Raw genomic sequence first — 19,103 nt, 5'->3', positions numbered from 1 at the left:
TGTTGTCCCAGAAGTCCAGTGTAAGTGTGTGAAATTGACAAGTGTAGTTGTGTGGTGTGTTTCCATTGGCTCTTGAGGGTAGCCCGCCCTCAGGACAGTCACCTCTGTTTACATTCTAGACAGCCCGCTGCCTATTTCAAACAAGGAGTGTGCTGTTTGATCACAACAAAACGCTGCTTGTGTGGCTCACACTTTCTCACACAAACACACTCTTTGGCTGACCTTGCCTGAGGTCAAACAGGCAGTGCAAAATTCAAGATAAGAAACAGCTGAGTATTCAAAACAGTCAGTCTGGCCACGCACGCACACACAGACACACACACACACACACACACACACACACACACACACACACACAAATAACTCACCGGCAAATGACTGAGAGGAACATCAACTTGACCCAGGAAATCATCTCTGGTCTAGGAAAGAAAACAAGAAGGTCACCTTCAGCAGCTTAATTTTAGAAATGGCAGCTTTCTGAATCTGTCTGGGGAATACCAAAATTGCCAGCAAGGAAAGAGAGGGAAAAAACACAATGTTGAGGTGAATTAACTAATGCATCCCAAGATCCAGCAGCATTTTGTGTTTATTTCTCACAGACAGAATGAAAAAGACAAAGATTTTCATTTCATGGAGAGCCCCATCAAGGAATAACATCTAGCTTTATGATGAACACTTGTGGAGATCTGAAAATCTCAGATGGTTGCAGAACAGGAAAGCGCAATTATGTTTCAGCACTTTTGAGCAATTTCTACTTAATTTTAGTGAAAATATCAAGCAATATTTTCTTGTTTATATAGTTTATCAGGTGAAAAAGCTTTTATCTGTTTCTCTACCAATCAGTACAGATTTCCACAGGTGTCAAGGCACAAGGCTCAGTCTAGGGTTTTATCTATGGAGAGGCCTTTGGTATTACTTCATAGGAGAAAAACCCGTGATCCCAGCAAGGAAAAATAACATCCACTGCCACCAGATAGAAGCCAAGTCAGCCAGACAGAGGGAGAGAAGGATGAATGTGACAACAGGGAAGAATAAGGGAAGGTTTCAATTTAAGAGACCTGTATATTTGTTCAACCTTTTGCCAAAAGTAATGTAGACTGAGAGGAAAAGGGGGAGATTGACAGATAACTGAGCTGCACTGCTGCAGCCCCCGGGAGGAGAAATGATTACCTGTCCGAGATGGAAAAGCCCATTCTTGGTAGTAGCCTGTGTGTGGGACACAACTCATTTAGACAACAGGCGTTAACTAACAACAATGTCTATTTGTAGACACTGGTTTGACAGGAAAGGCTGTGTGGAAACAATGAATAATACTTCTGTTAGTCCAGTGTTTCTCACTTGAGATGTGGTCCACCTAGTATATGGCGCGACCAAGTTCATTCACGTCTATGTCAGCTCTTGAGTGGTCAATTGAATGAAGTGCACAGAGAGGAGTGCTTGCGGAGGGATAGCCCAATCTCACACTTGTCGGACAACACTGTCGACTCTCTTCTACAGAATGGATTTGTCCTAAAAGTCACTAGAGTTGTCACCAAGTACTTTTTTGAAAAAAGTAAATGAAGGGGTCCGAAAAATTGGTAAATCTAGCAACAAAAATCATAGGTCTGTGTGGTTGGTAGTTTCTTAAAACTATTTTCTTTGAGTACAGTATTTTACACTGATCTGGTGTAAAAAGTGTGCAGCAGTCACAGTTTAATCTGATTTGTCAGAAGGAAATATAACAGCAGTGTAGGGAAGTGAGTGCACTAGGCTCCCACCACGGTTAACAGACCTGGAATTCAAAGGTGAAAGGTTACAAATGAGTCACATAAAAACACTGAGTTATTAATGCAGAGGCACGTAAACAGTCACAGTGAATGGATCTGACACACACATCCAACCACCTACACTCACACGAGACTCCTTCTTGGAAAAGCCAGAGCCACTACTGTGTGAATTACAGCGGTATCCGTTTTCATTTCCCAAACCAACAACCAGACAATTCATTTAATGCTTGCATAAGTCCAAAGAAATTCAAAACAGTGAAGCATAACGTTCATCTGCATTAGGGGAGAGCAACAAAAGCAACCTGGGCCACAGCATTCATATGACAGTATTATATTACGATCTTTCACATGTGCTGATCTGTAAACTACAGCGGGCATTTGCCAAGCACTTTATCACTTTATTTTGAAAAGTATTGCAGAAATTTAAGTTTAAAATCATAATTAATGTTGCAAAGAATCAGCTGACCAGACTTTCAGTACTGATGAATCACTATGAGCATCTAATCCTTACATATTAAATATAATTTTCTACCTGATTTGAACATATAAAGCAACCCCGTAGCTCTCAACATATGAAATAGGCAGTAGCAAAGGCAGTTTACTATGGGACACATGTAATCCTAGGACACATGGCTGTTTTCTGTCCTTAACCATAACAAGCATTTTAAGCTGTGGGTGTGTGTATGCGAAGGGATATAATTGCAGAGTCATCAAAGGGTCACAGTTGAGCCTGCAGCTGCCTCTCCCAGGGCCAAGTTACACTCAGAGAGGGAGGGTGCTACTAACGACCGAGAGAAGGAGGAGGGACGAACAGTCAAAGAGGCAGATGAAGGACTGACATAGCTGGCTACCCTTCTTGTAAAAAGTTAGAGGATAAAACACAAAAAGGTTACTTTGACCAAATCAACACTCTTACTTCTCACATACTTCTAGTTGTATGCAGATAGTTTTGGTTTTATGTATCAGTCTCATAAATTTCTGCCACTGTGATGGTTCACAGTGTAAGTGAGTGCAATTTAATTTTGTGATGCTCATAGCTATCTAGAAATGAAGCTTAAAAAACTAAACAGCAAAATCTCTCCCCAAAAACAATGTACCAGTACCTCAATAACCCACATAACACAGTATTAACAGTTTTCATGGGCACTGTTTATGAAAAGAGATGCTTTTTTTTTTTTTTTTTTTTTTTTTTTTTTTTTAAATGTCCTTTTTCAATGCTGTGAGCCGCACATATTGAAGTCCATTCACGTGTATTGGACCTGAACAAATAAAACCAAAACTATCAGCATCACTGAACACCACAAGTTGAAGATAACGTGATAAGAACTGGCAATGCTAACTGCAACTATAATGCACTGCTGTGAAGCTACATGAAGAAGTGGTAACAGACTGAGAGTTTATGATATAGAAGAACCTGGAACAAGTCCAGGCTGACAATGAGGTGTGAAAAGGTTGTCTCACCTACTCAACAGTCTCCATGCTGACACGACTGAATTACAATGCCGTGCAACTCTGAGAGATCAGAGCTGACAGAGAAAAGCCCTTCATAACAATAGCAACTTGAATCCCTCTCACATGCTACTGGACCAAAATAAAAAGAGAGAACCCCCATCCACAATCCTGTCTCTGGGATTGTGGATGGCCCAGTGGCCTGCAAAAGCTCTCTAAATGGCAACTGGGGGCGTCGAGGCAGGGCTGTCATGAGGGCATGGCGCAGTGGCATAGCTGTCTGCAGCTAGTCTGGCTGGCTGGCACACACACACACAAACACACACACACGTAGTATCCCATGCAGGGCTTTAAAAAGGGGCACTCCAACTCTAGGCCACCAGTTGGGGAAGACCTGTCATTATAGTCTAAATGAGGATTTCCTTGTTGCATGAGAAACGGGATGCCCTGGGGTAACACAACACCATGTGTTTTAAAATAAGGCAAAGGAGTAGCATATACGGCTTACGTGCTCTCAAAAATATGACTAAAATATGTCAAGATTGCGGATGCATTAGTGGAGAGCAGCCAGTATTGGCAAGTCAGTCACGTCATATCCTCAGGTCTCCAACTCTGTGACTGACAAAAACATAGAGTTATTTTACCAACTCTAACATTCATTACATTCGGTTTCAAGATTAGCAATGCTTAGCATAATGTGAATGATGCTTATGTCAAACCTTAATGGTTAGAAAGGCATTTGTAACTGGTTTATCAGAAATATTATTCACATGATAAAAGCTGGCACATCACCATCTTCATGACACGCAGAAATTTTAGAGACCGAGATGAATCCTTAGACACTCTGAGACATGCTACAACAAAATTTATCACTTGTCCTTATTGTGACAAATAATTATGGTGCACAATTTGTGCTGTGTTTACATTCAGTGTTTCTCGCAAAAAGTCTTGCTCCCAGTCTTCTTCTGCACTGCCTTTCCTGGTGCATTGCTGCGTATCTTGGTGTATTACAACCACCAGTTGATCACAGGAGTAACATGTCATCCGTGTGCATATATGCTGCTAGCGTTCAATTAGTCCACCAAGTACATTTAAGTTTGATTCATTATAATTCGCTGGTTTAGCACAGCAGTTCCAAGCCCCCCCAAGGGGTAGCAAGAACATTTTTGAGGTTGTGAGATGATGAGAAGCAGAAGCATATATTTCTGCAACACCAATTGCAGACTTTGCAGGAAATATCTGGAAAGTAAACTTGCTCTAAAGTCTAAGAGCAGTCTCCTGGCAGCAAATTCTTTATGAGAAACTACTGGGAATAATGATAATACAGTTAATGACAACTCCATAACTTAAATATATATTGTATATTATTGTTATTTACAGCTGCAGCTTAAGATTTCAGTTTATTATCAAAGTTTAAAATTAAGGAAAAATATGGTTTAGATATTTTTCTACTGCAGAAAAGTCAAATATATAGAGCGATCTAAGAGGCAGCTTGTGAGAAGTAAATTAGGTAATGACACCATGATTATGAAAGTGTAACCTTTAGATCTGTGTTGCTTCCAAAGGTTGAGCACAGATGAGCAGAGAGTTACATCAAAAGACTTCAGGCTTTCAGGAAACACTGATGCAGCCCGTGAAACTTCTTGATCACAGTTTGGGCTGTAATGACATCTTAGTTCTTAATCACTCACAGAGCAGCTGCGAGGATATGGATCCATACCAGTCTAGAGCCAAAGACGACATGCCGCCTGCCCACTCTCAAAATCAACAACCACGCTCGAAACAGACTAAAGATAGAAACAGCCAACTCTCAAAGAGCACTGGCTGTAGTTAATGGTATTACTGAACTTATGTGTCACATTTCGGTGAAACAGAAGGCAACAAGTGCATTGGGGGAAATTATCCATTCATCCATAAGCCTGTCCCTGTTTTCCTTTCATGATTGAATTGGCTGATGTGTGTAAAATTTCAAATGCCTGTGGTTGTTAAGTGAAAGAAAGCCAGTGTGTGTGCTTTAGCTCAGAAACCATGTCTAAGCTTTTCACTTCCCAGAATGTCACCACCCTCTTCCTGCACCATACGGATCTCTCCTCATCTGAGCTGGATTCAGTAAGTGAAATACGGGAAATACCAGCAACTCCGCAAATTAGATGTGAAAACTACAGACATAGTTTAAATAGGTCACATAGCATAAATTTCACTCTGCTTATGTTCCAGTTGTTATGTCCATGCCCCTACTGCCTAATGTTTCTTTGCCCACAGTACAAATGAGCTATTATACATTCAACTAAATGTCATATGAGTGAGATGATCCTTCCACTACTTGTTGTATTTATTTATTATTCATTCTGAAATGGATTTCTTCACCATTAAGACAACACTGAAAATTTTGTGTTGTGTTTTTTTATAATTCTAACACAAACCATGGAGAAACACAGCTGAATCTTTTTTTCCCCATTTAAAAACTTTTTCACCCAACATTTTAGAGACAGGCTACTGCAGGCAACAGTACTACGAAACTTTCCCAATAATCTTTACCTTGGGATTATTCCTCGTCGAATCATTGCCAAGACTCACATCCTGATCTCCACCTCCACCCGGGGTAAAATATATCTTGAAATGAGGCTGCCTTCTAGGAGTATCTCCACTGATTTTGAAAGTACAACCATTAGATCGGTTTCTTGCTTCCATCCTCTGTGTCTCAGTGTCTGTTTGGGTCTCCTCTGTAGCTTGGCTCTCTGCGCCAGTTTTCTGATGTTGATTCTCCAGGAACAGCCTCTGATGAGATGAGCTTCTCTCCAGTCGAATTCTGGGGTAACGCACCACATGGCTACCTCTTGAGCTGGCAGAGCCAACATCTGCACAATCTTCCTGTGATGCAGCAGCTTGTTGCCTGCCCTGGCTCTGATCCTGGTTCTGGTTCTGATTTTGCTGGAGCTGAAACACTAGTCTCTGTGTTCCACCATTAACATCTGAGCAATGGTCCAAAGCCTGCTGCTGGACAGACCAGCCAGTACCACCATAAGGGAGGATTCTGAAATGCTGGACATCAGAACCATCAGGAGAGTTCCTCTGGATACAAATTCCACCAACACTGAATCCAGATTGTCCTCTGTTATACATAGCATGGCCATTTGAACCAATACTAAAAACCTTGCGTTTGGGCAGGTTCGGCTCTGTCAGAAAAGTTTGAGAGTTTAAAGATTCTGGGCTGTAGTATGGAGGAGGCGGCTGTTGAGGAACATCTGTTCGGATCTGTGGCTCGCAATAGGCAGGCGCTGGTCCTGGGGGAGTATAACAAGGTGGTGGGACATCATCAGCATGGACACTGGAATCTCCATTACTTGATCCATTGGAACGCTGGAGGGAGATGCGCATGGAGGAGCTCTTCGTGGGCCGTGGGTCTGTGTAGGCGGCAAGCTGGGGTATGAACATTGAGGAACTGCGTTTAAGCGAAGGCTCCGTGCGCAAACCAAAAGCTCTTGGTGGGACGTGCTGCACAGCTTGCTCCTGGGAAGGCCTTGATACCGGAGGTGGCTGCATGCGCAGCGCTGTGACCACGTCATTGTCTCCCTGCTGCTCCTCAGAGTCTCCTTCCAGTATCTCCGGGGCTGTGTTACTGCGGCCTGAGCCAAAGTACAAACGCAGACGTTGTGCCATTTTCACCTCACGTCCCACAGCTCCTGTTCCCTCACACTCTCTCTCTGACTGGCTCTTTGGTTCTCTCCTCTGGCTCCTGTCTCTGTGTCTTAGTGTCGCCCACTTCTCTCCTTTGGCTGGCTAGATGACTGATCCCCTTTTTTCTTCCACTCTCTCTCGCCCCCCCCACCCCCTCCCACCCTGTCCGAGCCTCTTCCACAACTTTCCTTCCCACAGTAAAACTGTACGGAGGAAAGAAGTCACACCACAGAAACTACACAGCCACTGCAAAAGAGCTGACAACTTTACACTACGCACTGAGAGGAGTGGCAGAGTGAAGGCTACAGAGAGGAAGGGTGAGGGGGAAAACAAAAATAAAGAAGAAGGATCCCTGTATGCTGGACTCTTAGCACCACCAAGCACTAGCGACAGACAGCAGAAATAGCCTGAGCCCAGTGACGGCCAGCATTCCTGACATGATTGGATAAGAGAGGCCGGCGCTCCTGGTTTCCGAGGTGACAGTGGGTTGCCCGGCAGTCATGTGACTACAAATGGCCCCACTACCTCCTGTTACAACCTCATGCTGCCCTCAAGTGCCAACTGGCCCCCCTGTACATCCATCCCTCCATTGACATGCAAACCCCTGCCCACTTATCTACCTCCACACCTATCATAAATGTCCTAGCCACACACTGTCTGGCCATTTTCAACCTCAATAACTTACCTTTCCTAAATTAGACATCACCTACCCCTCCATTCTACCCTTTACTCTCCTAAAGAAGGAGAGAGTAAAGCGTACAAACAAACAAAATATCACATCCATATCCTCTTTCAACAGGTTCACTGGTCACAACATGATGTCAAGATCTTCTTGTTAAATTACCTGACAAAAACCACTTAAAAGCCAACAGTCCCCCCAAAAAATGGAACAACAAATCCAGAGGACAAATTGAGCCTTGTTAGTTCTCTCAGCTTGGAAACAAAAAAGAAAAAAATATACAAGGAAGTTGTTGCTAAAAATGGACCAGAAAAAAGGCGGCAGCAGAGTGGGGAGTAGAATATCTGACAGATTGCAGCTTTGATAAGGCAAACAGCAGATCCCTCTCTGGGGAAAGATATCTAAGTCTACTTCAAACAAAAAAGACATTCGCTGTCTCCCATACACAGCCAAACACTTAACTGTCTGGTGGTTTTATAGGCCACTCTGTTTGCATCCAAAAACCGCCCAAGATACGACTCAGCTGTCATCCTAGTCTGCAATGCTGAAATGCTGATGCTTAAGCACTTGTAATATGTCATTTGGCCAGAGTACAGGGTAAAACAGAGAGAGATATTTCAATTACAAACTGTACATTCATGAGAGAATGCTTTATACTGCAAGACAGTTAAGTGATTCACCAGTGCATCAGCATGTGAAAAAGGGGGTTTCAGGCTACTTTCCCCTAAGGCCAGAGTTAGCGGGGGAGTTGTCCACCTCCATACAAAGAACTGAAAACCCCCTATGATAATTTGGCATTTCACAGATATGTAATCCAAAGTGGCTGCCTTGTTCAAACTTCTATGACTGATCTGACTTATGGATTACCCTCAAAGCGTCACCTCATCTTTATCAAAAAGCAAGCAGCAACAAGCTGACAGCTAGGCCACTGATGGTGAACCACATTTGGAAAAAGAAAAAAAGGAGAGGCCATGAACAAAACAAATCAAAACTCTGCATTGTGGACAAGAGGGCATCAAGGAGGCATGCGATATTGACTGGAGACAGAGAAACAGTCGAAAAGGAAGAGACTGTAGTGCAGGAAGAAATCACGGCTTGGCAGCCACTTACACTTTGTGATGACACACTGCCTACAGTGTTAAGCACAGTCAATAAATGTGTGTGTGAAATGTTATGGAGAATGTTCTGTATAAAAGAAACAAAATGCCAATGTGTGGTCCAATGGCAGCAAGCCCAGCTTGCCAAATGACATAACATGCCTGCTTTAAACAAAGCATTTCACTGTACTGTAAGCCTATTCAACCTATTTCTTTACATTGTATCTTAACTTTCAGTATCATGGTTAGTTCTCTTTTATTTTGTAGGGTCTTACATTGGATGACATTTAGGGTATCTAGAGCATCAGTATTTAACTTCAAGTACGTAAACCTAATCTTTCATATAGGTGATAGCACAAGCTTAGTCAATCTTTCATCTCATCTGACAAATAAACCATAAATTGATGGATGCAAGAGAACAAGCAGCCGCTTCAAAGAAATACTGGTCAGTGGTGGAGGAGCTGCCTTGGCATGCACTTAGAGATAGACAGAAAACCACCTCCTCAGACATATAAGGAGAAGACGAGGCTTGAGGCTGCCTGTGCTGTGCTTTCTTGTGTCATCCCCTTCTATACTGCAACAGAGAGCTCCCACTGTACTGAGGGAAAAATTAAAGCTGCCCTTTTCATAGCGGGCTGAGAACTAGCAATTCCTCTCTGCAGAGACGTGTTGAACATGCACACACAACAAAAACCAGTGTATGCACTGATTTTAGCAGTACATGAAACATGCAAATGAGTAAATTATCAGGAAAACTACAGACTTGGATGTTACAAAAAGATACTAAAATCTTTCATTCTTCCATGATGGTCCTCCATGCATAAAAGCGGCAGTTCTGAACCTGTGAGGAACAGACAGAATGCGCCTTATTCAGCCAAGAAGACCAATTCTGCGTTGGGCCACATCCGCTGTTTGTATTTTTAATGAACACTAAACTCCACATCCAGACCCCCAGAGTTACCATAGAGAAGCCATAAAAAAACAAACACCATCACAGTCCTAAATCCCTTTCAGGGAAGCCTTTTGCCTCTTCCACAGAACAATGTCTTCATTATGTCAACAACCACTTCACATTGCTCTGTCAGCTCTGAGAATGGTTCCCCGAGGTGAAGGTTATACATAAGCATGAATTAGGGAATTGATTATCACGACCTACTTGTACTGTTTTTAATTGCTGCAACACTTGACAATTGTGCAGATATTAAATCTAGTTGTCATGGCAACTGAGGGCCTACAACAGGCTTAATTTTACATGTCAAGGAAACTAGTGTTCTCTTCTGTGAGCGAAATCTGAGAAATCTGACATGAGAGGAATGTGATAGTTGTTAATGGGCTACAGTCTTGAAGCACAGCAATGAAACTAGGAGACAAACAAGCCATAGACCGCATCTGCCCACTTTTCCTCAAAGTGTACAGCAATGCATTTCTCTTGCTTGCTTGCCATTTTGCCCGAGCCTGCAGCTGACACCCTGTGATATCAACTCTGGCAATATGTCAGAGAGATGAAAATTGTGAAGACATGGGGGTACAAATAAAGTCAATACAATTCATTCAGGTTGATGATGATCCCTGTGGTGAAATGAAAGCAGAACTATTCAAAGAAACTGGCTGAGATTGAATATAGGTGTGTTGAAATATCAGTTTAAAATTATCACATTTTATCTGGTGGTACATTATTGTCTTGCAATAAATGAGACTAAACCATAAAGAGAAAGTTCTGATGGAAAGCCGATCATAGCTAAAGAGAAGAGAGAATGAGATGGTATCAAGACAAATAGTTCCCAAATAGTTTACAGAAGAAGGAAATTGCACGAAATGAATTAAAAGAGGCACGAGGATCGTAGTGGGTGGAACTTAATAAATCAACTTCTGGTGAGAGCTGTCAAAACATGACAGACTGAAATTAAAAATACTGTGTGATATAAGCAACAGAGGGAGTGAAGGGTAAGAGGTTATGAAATGTGAATCTTACCAATCGGTTCTCATCAAACACCTCAAAGAGTAGCCTGTGATTCTGCGGACACACCTGTGTTGGCAACAAAACAACAGGGGAGATGTTACAGCAGCCATCCATTGGTTTTGTGGCATACAAAGCCAATGCAGATGTGTATGCACACAAATACTTGAGTAGGTAACTGCCTGCTCACTTTTGCATCACAATAATTCAAAACTAGGAGTGGCTAGGAGGTGAATAAACACTATATCCTTATGACACAGGACTGAACTATAATTCATTTATGAATAACTAGTGAGGGAAAAAAACATACACATGCAGCTAAGCTTGTAAAGTCTAATATGGTCTGTCTGATTACAGTGGTGGAGGAGGTTGACTCAGCTCTCAGTTAAACTACAACCAAAGATTAACAGCACTAACACCACCTCTAGAGTAAACATCTGCACTAACAGACTGTAATAGGGAAGGATACTGTGAAGACAGAAGATTTCTCAAAGTATACAAAGAATTTTAAAAATTTGAACTCACTCTGAAGTAGAATTCCTCGTTCCATTTGGGATTGAGGGTCTAAAACACAAGTATAGACGTGGTTAGATAATAAATTAAAAAAGTGTGTATTAAAGCACAGTGAACATCATCATTAGTTGACAAAGTAAACAGAGCAGATGTATGAAACCTATCCTACTAAGGGTGAGAGAGGAGAACCCAAGTGAGAAATTAAACTCAGTCTTGTGCGTCAATGATCCTCTTACGTTGTTAGAGGAAGTTTGTAGCTAACAACATGTCCCAGTGATTGGCATTAGGCCCTAGATTAACAGCCATGAGGATTTTCAACCACTTTCTGGATGGATCAGCTGCACAGACACTCTCAATCTGCCTCACACATTTGATATTTTATTGGACTGTGAGCTATGTGACACTTCTCATTAAAATTCCTTCTGTGATTGAAATGACTTAAACACTAGAATGTCAATGAAGTCTTAATTTCACAAGTCACCCTGATTAATAAACAATTTACGACATTTTATGGCAGCGATAAAATAACATCTCTGTTAAAAAAAACTGTTGAGACACCAGAGTTACAGATGAACCCTCTGCCCTTTGACAATCAGCCAATTTAACACTTAAGTCTGTCAAATTCTCCTTGAACAAATGATGACTGTATCCAGAAAATTATGCCATATATCAACGTTTGGCAAATGCTCAGGGTAACTTCTACTTACTGGTATTCATCTCAAGCTGGCTCTTCTTTTTTTCTGTCATATTTGCCATTATTTCTCATGCCATTTCGCCACAAGCCAAACTCTTAGCTTGAACAACAAAGATGCCATCAAAGGTGTCCCACTTAAAGACACATAGAGCCCACAGAAGAAGCAAGCAGTGATGCTTCTTTTTCTGCTCCACATAGCAGTGCATTGTCAGCTATTTATATCCTATAAGGCAAGCATGGCCACTGGCAGCATATGTCTGCCTGCATGGAGGCCTGAGCTGCCTGACTCCAGCAGAGGGTTGGCTGCCAGCTACATGTAGCTAACAGTAGCTACCAGGATAGGAGAAATTTACAAAGAAATAAGGATCTGTTTGCAGAGTCAGGCTACATAATGGTGTCAGAAGCAGAAACAGTGTGATGGAAGTTTCAGGTCTACAATGCAAATGTGTATTTCCATAAATCCTCGCCGTGGGCAGTGAATAACGTAGTGCAGAACTATTTAGACTGGATTTTCAACCACATATCCTCTTGCATTCCACAATGTTGGCGATGAATATGGACATTTTGTTCAAAATCACATAGTGTTCACAGTAATAGCAAGTAATAGCTCCCCCTGCTGTGAACAGCTTTCCACCCTAAAATAGGCCACTGGGGGAAAAGAGCTTGCCCAATGTCTCCTTCTAGATTCTCCTAAACAGGAACAGGAACAGGAAGCACTGCCTTCTGGTGCCTTCCTTTGGTTTCCCTCTTTCAAGAAGATATGATTGCCTTAATTTGAAGGAAAGGTGGTGGTAGTGATGGGGGTGGGATTAGAATGATCTGGTGATCTCAAACCAGAGAGCGAACAAAGTCACCATTTAGGTGGCTGTACACTAAGTGTGAGGTGCACGTGTGGTAGGAGATTACAGTGGCAGTAGTGGCCAGTATGATACAGTGCAAACGCAATAGAGTTATGTTTGAAACAACAAGATCCGTGCAGAACACAGGAGGGAGCAGCAATATGCAACTTAGATCAAAGCGACCATTTACCTCAGGACTTACCTTTTTAATGGTTTTTGTTTGGACTAAGGCAAGCTCTCTGTTTTCATCCGCAACATAGAGGGAAAGTTTGACATAAGGATCGCTGTAGAAACAAAACAGAGGAATAAAAAAACAAAAGTCAGTGGTGAAAATTTAAAATGTAAAGCTACAAATCTGCTCCTCACAAGCTAAGTGCATTTCAAAATATATACAGGTGGTATTTTCCTTGGTGTGGACACTACTATATTTCAGCACTGATACCAAAACAGTTACAAGGTTTTCTCTCTCTCTCTCTCTCTCTCTCTCTCTCTCTCTCTCTCTCTCTCTCTCTCTCTCTCTCTCTCTCTCTCTCTCTCTCTCTCTCTCTCTCTCTCTCTCTCTCCTCTCTCTCTCTCTCTCTCTCTCTCTCTCTCTCTCTCTCTCTCTCTCTCTCTCTCTCTATATATATATATATATATATATATATATATATATATATATATAATATATATATATATATATATACACATACATACATACACACACACATTCTTTTTTCAATACTTTGTATTAAGACACACTTTATGCCCATTTTGTACAACAAAACAGCCTAGTGTGCCAAACCTTACTTAGTCCTATATTTAGTCTAACATCATATTAACTGTGGCCACAGGTTCCAGAGCACATATTGCCAGGTTACACTTTACCACACCGCTTGTTTTCAGACCTGAAATCTGAGTCTGACGAACACCCCAGCAGATAAAAAAAGCTCGCATTTGGGTATTGTGAGATAAGGCTGTAATGTCTTATTGACAAAGTGAAGTGCTAAAAATAGAAACTGAAAAACATTTTGAGGTGACCGTGCAAATAGTAAGCAGAGTGTTTGTGACTGTGCTATTTTAAAATGGCCAATTGGTTTATTTGAAGGTGCTGACAGGGTAGAAATCACCAGCAAGTTCTGGATAGAGACGCAGAGCTGCACTATTCACCAGGCTGAGCAATTACCCCACTGATCCCAGTCCCAACAGGCCACACGAGGTACAGTGTCAGGTTATTGCCTTTCCAAAAACTCCCTTTGAAGAAAAACATTGACTTGGTACATTCTAACATAAAACCTTCTGCAATTAAACCAAACCTGGTTATCAAAGTTATCACTTCTACAAATGTGATGTTACTTGTTCTGTTCATAATTTTTACAGTTACACATCATATATATGTATATCTATATTGTCTGTATTCTGAGCTCAATAATGCCACTTTTGTTCATCATAGCATACCAGATAAAGTCAAAAAGACTTATTTGTTTAGGAGGGTTCCTTACTGACTCAAATGACTCAGAAGAATCCAAGTCTAAATTTCTAAATGCTTCCTTTCTTATCTCATCTTAGGGTACACTGGACCATCCTTTATTAACATTTAAAGCAATGCCAATTCCAGGTCAATAACTGCAATAGCTGCATAATTACATAGCCCAGTGTAAGTGCAGTTGGATTCTCTTAGGACTGTGGTTGTCTTTTCCTGAGCCCTTATGAATTCTCCTTCACAATTTTCCTTGACCTCATGATGTTTTCCATCGAAGTCAAGGAGAAGTGGACATTTTTTAGACTTTTCACAGAAAAATAAATGATTACAGTGAATGCTCTGAATGAATAATGGAAGGGAGATGACGGCAGAGAGCAGGTTGTGCTCAAGTACTTCAATAAAGCTACAGCTAATGTGATATTGTACACATCTGCAAGTACATGAGGGTCCACTCTGGTCCACATGATGTAAATTTCATCATCAGAGGGTGTACATCAGGCTCTGAGGAAGATGTCCGTCATCGGTGGTCCACAAGGCCACTAGACAACAAGAGCACCAACTACACATGTGCTCCTAAAAATAGGCTAGAGACAAGTATAATAAGAACAGCTATACATCTGCGGTGTCCACAGGTGTCCATGTGCGTGTCTGCATGGGAGTTTAATTAAGGCCTAATTGGATAGCAAACTCCAAGGGAAGTCATGGTGTTTAATCTGCCCGACTCCTGCTGAGAGCTAAACACAACGTGTTTGGTCTGATCTGACCACACTGTATCACAGTGCATATCATGTACAATTTTCACTGCTGGAAGAATTATTTTTAATCATTTGGTCTATCAGAAAAGTCTTGCGTTTTTTCCCCCAATAATGATAGACCAGGAAAAATCACAAAATTCTCACAATTGATAACCTGAGTCATCAAATATTTGGCATTTTGACTTTAAATGATTATATGCCAATCAACAAATTGATTAACTGACTAATCAACTGTCTTCTTCAGAAATGACAAAGGTTACCCATAAAGCTTAATTTCTCTGTCCTTTTCTGCTCATCTACATTGTGCCCTGAGATAACTTTAATCAGTGTACTGTATAAACATAATGTAACACATGGTGTTTCTCCATTGTGGATGTAAAACAGCAAGCTGCACGCTAAAAGAAGAAGAGAGACACATCCACCAATTCTTCACACCAACACATCTTTCAATATTCCCAGATGACACCAAGGCAGTGAAATTTTTCCCTATGCTCTTGGTGAGACAGCAGTGTTGTGTGTTTCATAAATGACATTTTGATTGCAGTGGCTAGACTTAACACACAAGGCTAGAAATTCAATTTGAATCGCATTTCAAACTAAAAACTATGAATGTGTTTTAAATCTGACTTGCCATAATCAATTTTCCATGGGATTTTTTTTGCCATCCAGACTTGATATAAGCAGTAATCTAATTCCAGTACGGATATAGCAAAAATTAGATTTGGCCTGCCAGTTGGAGCGCAGCCTTACATTAATTCTAAGGAGACAGCTGAGAGGGAGGAAAGGGGCAGAAGAATTGGGAAATATCAAAAAATGAGCTGCAAACACCCCCCCAAAAAAACTGCTGTTGCTTGATTGCTAATTAACATCTGCAGAAACCCCACAGCCTCTAATTGTGTGTTTGTATGGTTCTGTGATGTGCTGTGACTAAACAAAAACAATGGGCCTACTGTTTCTCGGCCGCATCGAGACTTCTTCTTGTCTCCTTCCCTCTATCAACAAAAAACCTACTCAGGGAGGCAGACAGGCTACTTCAGGTCAACAGTGGGAGATGAAAGCTAGCATAGGACGTCAGATTTAAATGGTGGCTCGATCCACTTGTTGTTTGCTTGCATGAGCGTTCCTCGGGCTTCCATCAACACCTCACAAAAACAACAAAAACAAAACCTCAGGGTGTTTCAATTAGTCCAAAATAATAGAGCAGAACACAACAGAACAAAGCTGTTGTATTACAGAATACAGCAGCAACAGGAACAGCTTTGGAGCAAAAAGCAGAAAAGAACAAGCCAGCACTGTTTGAGCATCTTATGAGGGGACAGACTGCCAAGTCAGCACTGTCTCCTGTAGCCACACATCGAGACCTCATTCAGTGATTCTTCATTACAGTTCAGTTTTCGCCTGAGCCAGGCTGAGCTGTCCTGCCAGCAGGGTATCAGGATGCTAACACATGCACTCTGGCATGTGAGTAGCTCTCACACAGCACAAACATGCCAGGCTCTTTCTTTGACAATGTCTACTTCCTCATTGCCCAGATACAATGCATTACCATAAGCAACAGTAGGAGCAGTGTTCAAATTTAGATGAGATTTAATCAATTTTGAAACATTTCATGCCAGAAAAGAACAAAAAAAAAATTCCTGTAAATGCAGTTTTTCCATAACTGCATTAAAATAATTAAATTCTGATTGTATGAGTAAAGCTTTTCTCCAAATTGTTGGAGTTACATCTACATCTATCCTTGAAGCTGCCCTTGCTTGCTGTTTACCAGCAGAACTTATTGATGAGCATACAGTTAAAAAATGATAATAATTGTGTGATTGTCACATCCGTCTCAGCAACCTTCCTTGACACCTCCTCCACATCTCATTGTGTCTCCTAAACCTGTTGTCACTTCCCCAGTGTCCCTCTACCTCCCTGTCTATGTGTCTGAGTGGAAGCAGGTGTGCTGGAGTCAGAGCAGAGCCGCACCAGCTGCACCTCATTGCCATAATCAAACCCTCCACAAGTACCCAGCTCTGCCAATACTGCCACCCTGCCAGATCATTGCCTCTGCTTCAGTCAGCCTATGCTTTGAGTTTTTCTGTTACTTTGCAAGTTGCTATTCTGCTTAAGCCCGTCACCTTTTGCCTGTATCCTGACCCTCGTCTCCTCTCCTCTGCAGTTCTGTCTCCAGCCCCTGGGTCCTCATTTTTATCTCCCTGGTTCCCCTCATCGCCCTTGTGTTTCCTTCTCCCTGCTCTGCAGCTCAAGCCTCCACCATCTCATTAGTCATCTCCCAAGCCTGGTCTCCACCATCATCTCCCTCACCATCTTCCAACATCTAACCTGCTACAACTTGCCAGCCTGTTCTGAGCAGTCCCTATGATGTTATTACTGAAATACCTCAACATTTGTTTGATTTACATTGTTGTGTACAGACTTATTCAGGTATTTCACTTCACCTCTCAATTCAGCCTTCTAAGAATTTGCTTTTCAAAGGGGGGGAGCAAGGTAACTTCTGGCACTGAATCATATGTGGATTCTTTTGTGTATTTTTTGACAAGCCTAAAAATTTGTTGTACTCTTGTCCTGTACACCTGATTAGCTACCCTAAAGCCTCAGTGTCATTGTAAGCTATGTCTTTGAAAACAATGGCTGCCTATGACTTCCTGAATCTGCGGCAGAAAGGAGGTTCTGACTGTTGGCATGTACATGAATGGGTTTAGTCATCAAAATTATTTCATTTTCCATTTTAAAACATGAACAAAATGCTGCCTGACTCAGCAATGGCTGATGGTCACTCATTGTGTTATTAATTTATCAGAGAAGTAGGTAATTATAATTAGGAGAGCAGAAGTCAAAAAATAACTAAACAGATACTTCAAGTACACCTCCATGAGGGCTATTATACAAAGTCACATAAAAGCTGTAATAACAGTGGGTTACACTGAATCGCACAAGAGGAGAGGTCCGACAGCACGAGACAAAGGCCACTTGATAAACGTAATGCAAAGACCACCAAAAGTTTATTATCTCTTCCCACATGAGAAAATATGTATAATATTTAGTCAAACACTTTATCTAGAAAAACTAATAGAAGTTGGTTATGAAAAGGATAGCAGAGGCAGGTAGGTAATCATTGATTAACACTTGCAGTTCAAGGTCTTTGTAAGTAGAAGGAATGTAATGAAACTGCATAACACTGTATGTTCCAAGGTTGAAAGAACAGGCTACAGGAGACCCTCTAAATTAAAAAGAAGGATGCTAAATATATAGATATCCCTGACGAATCAACATTGTTGACTGACCTGATTGTTGTTATAAGATTACAAAAATGTCACCTTTAGAGTGCCAAACACAAGCAGAAAATATGAGCCTGGTTTGGCAAGAAGATGTGCAATGTTGGAGGCAGGGCCAGTGCACCTGAACTCAAGCAGTCAAGTGTCCAAAGCAGATGCACCGACCAGAACACACTTCTCACAATGATGACATGAAAGTGGTATAACGGGACAACTACTAAGAAACCTCTGATGAAAACAGCATTTTGATGCTCACCTGGCTCCAATGATGTCTTTCTTCGCCAGATCGATTCCTGCAATAACCTTAACCCGCAGCACTCTTGTTTCATGCTGTAGAAGAAAAAAAATTAAGAATTATTACTTCAAATATTTGAAGCTGCTTCCTGCTCTAACCTGTCTTTTTTTAGTCAGTAACCCTGACCTAGAAATGAAATGAGTTGTATCAGAAAGTTTTCAGTCCTGTCTGACTCCAATATTTAGAACCTGACAGATGACATAAGCTATACTGAAATACTGCACAGAAAAACACAGCAATGATGAGCATTCCCTCATCAGTCTTGGCAATTCATGTGTTGACCATTATGTTAATGTGTGCATGTATTCATCTTCATGCACATCCTGCATAAAAAAGCTTGCTGTAGGACGAATTAAACCACCTCAAAAACATAATTGGTTTATGGCTGTACACACTCTTCTCTACTTCACTGCAACATGAAATGGGGCCTAAAGTAAAATCCCTGACACACTGCTTCTTGGTGGGTTGTGTTTTACAATTACATCAAGCCTGACATCAAATTCTGTCACAATTTTTGTTATGACAAGTGCTAGAGAATTTAACAAAGCAGGTAGTGGGGGTCGGATCCCAGGCCAACCCAGCTGTTACTTTAGGCCATGGCCTTGTTAAAAGGGTGTAGTGTTACTGAATGTTTACCTCAT

General features: G+C 41.4%; 1 protein-coding gene across 7 annotated transcripts in view; it reads right to left on the bottom strand.

Annotated features, from left to right (window-relative positions):
• The window catches only part of nedd4l (NEDD4 like E3 ubiquitin protein ligase), a 44,787-nt gene that overhangs the window by 23,683 nt on the left and 2,001 nt on the right, over window positions 1–19,103 (bottom strand). For 3 of the 7 annotated variants that reach the window (XM_056402922.1, XM_056402923.1, XM_056402925.1), the window contains exons 1-3: window positions 5,754–7,008; window positions 1,171–1,206; window positions 369–419 (exon numbers count right to left, since the gene is read on the bottom strand). In XM_056402922.1, the coding sequence (XP_056258897.1) occupies window positions 369–419; window positions 1,171–1,206; window positions 5,754–6,875 (1,209 nt within the window). In that variant the 5' untranslated portion in view covers window positions 6,876–7,008. Of the gene's footprint in view, window positions 1–368; window positions 420–1,170; window positions 1,207–5,753; window positions 7,009–10,641; window positions 10,696–11,151; window positions 11,191–12,874; window positions 12,957–18,423; window positions 18,498–19,103 lie in introns of those variants that run through there. The other 4 variants (XM_056402927.1, XM_056402928.1, XM_056402926.1 and 1 more) reach the window with 3 other exon arrangements.

This window comes from Seriola aureovittata, chromosome 18 (assembly GCF_021018895.1).
Source record: "Seriola aureovittata isolate HTS-2021-v1 ecotype China chromosome 18, ASM2101889v1, whole genome shotgun sequence".
Lineage (NCBI taxonomy): Eukaryota > Metazoa > Chordata > Actinopteri > Carangiformes > Carangidae > Seriola > Seriola aureovittata.
Note: the sequence above shows the minus strand (reverse complement) of the source record. Positions and strands in the feature narration are given on the sequence as shown.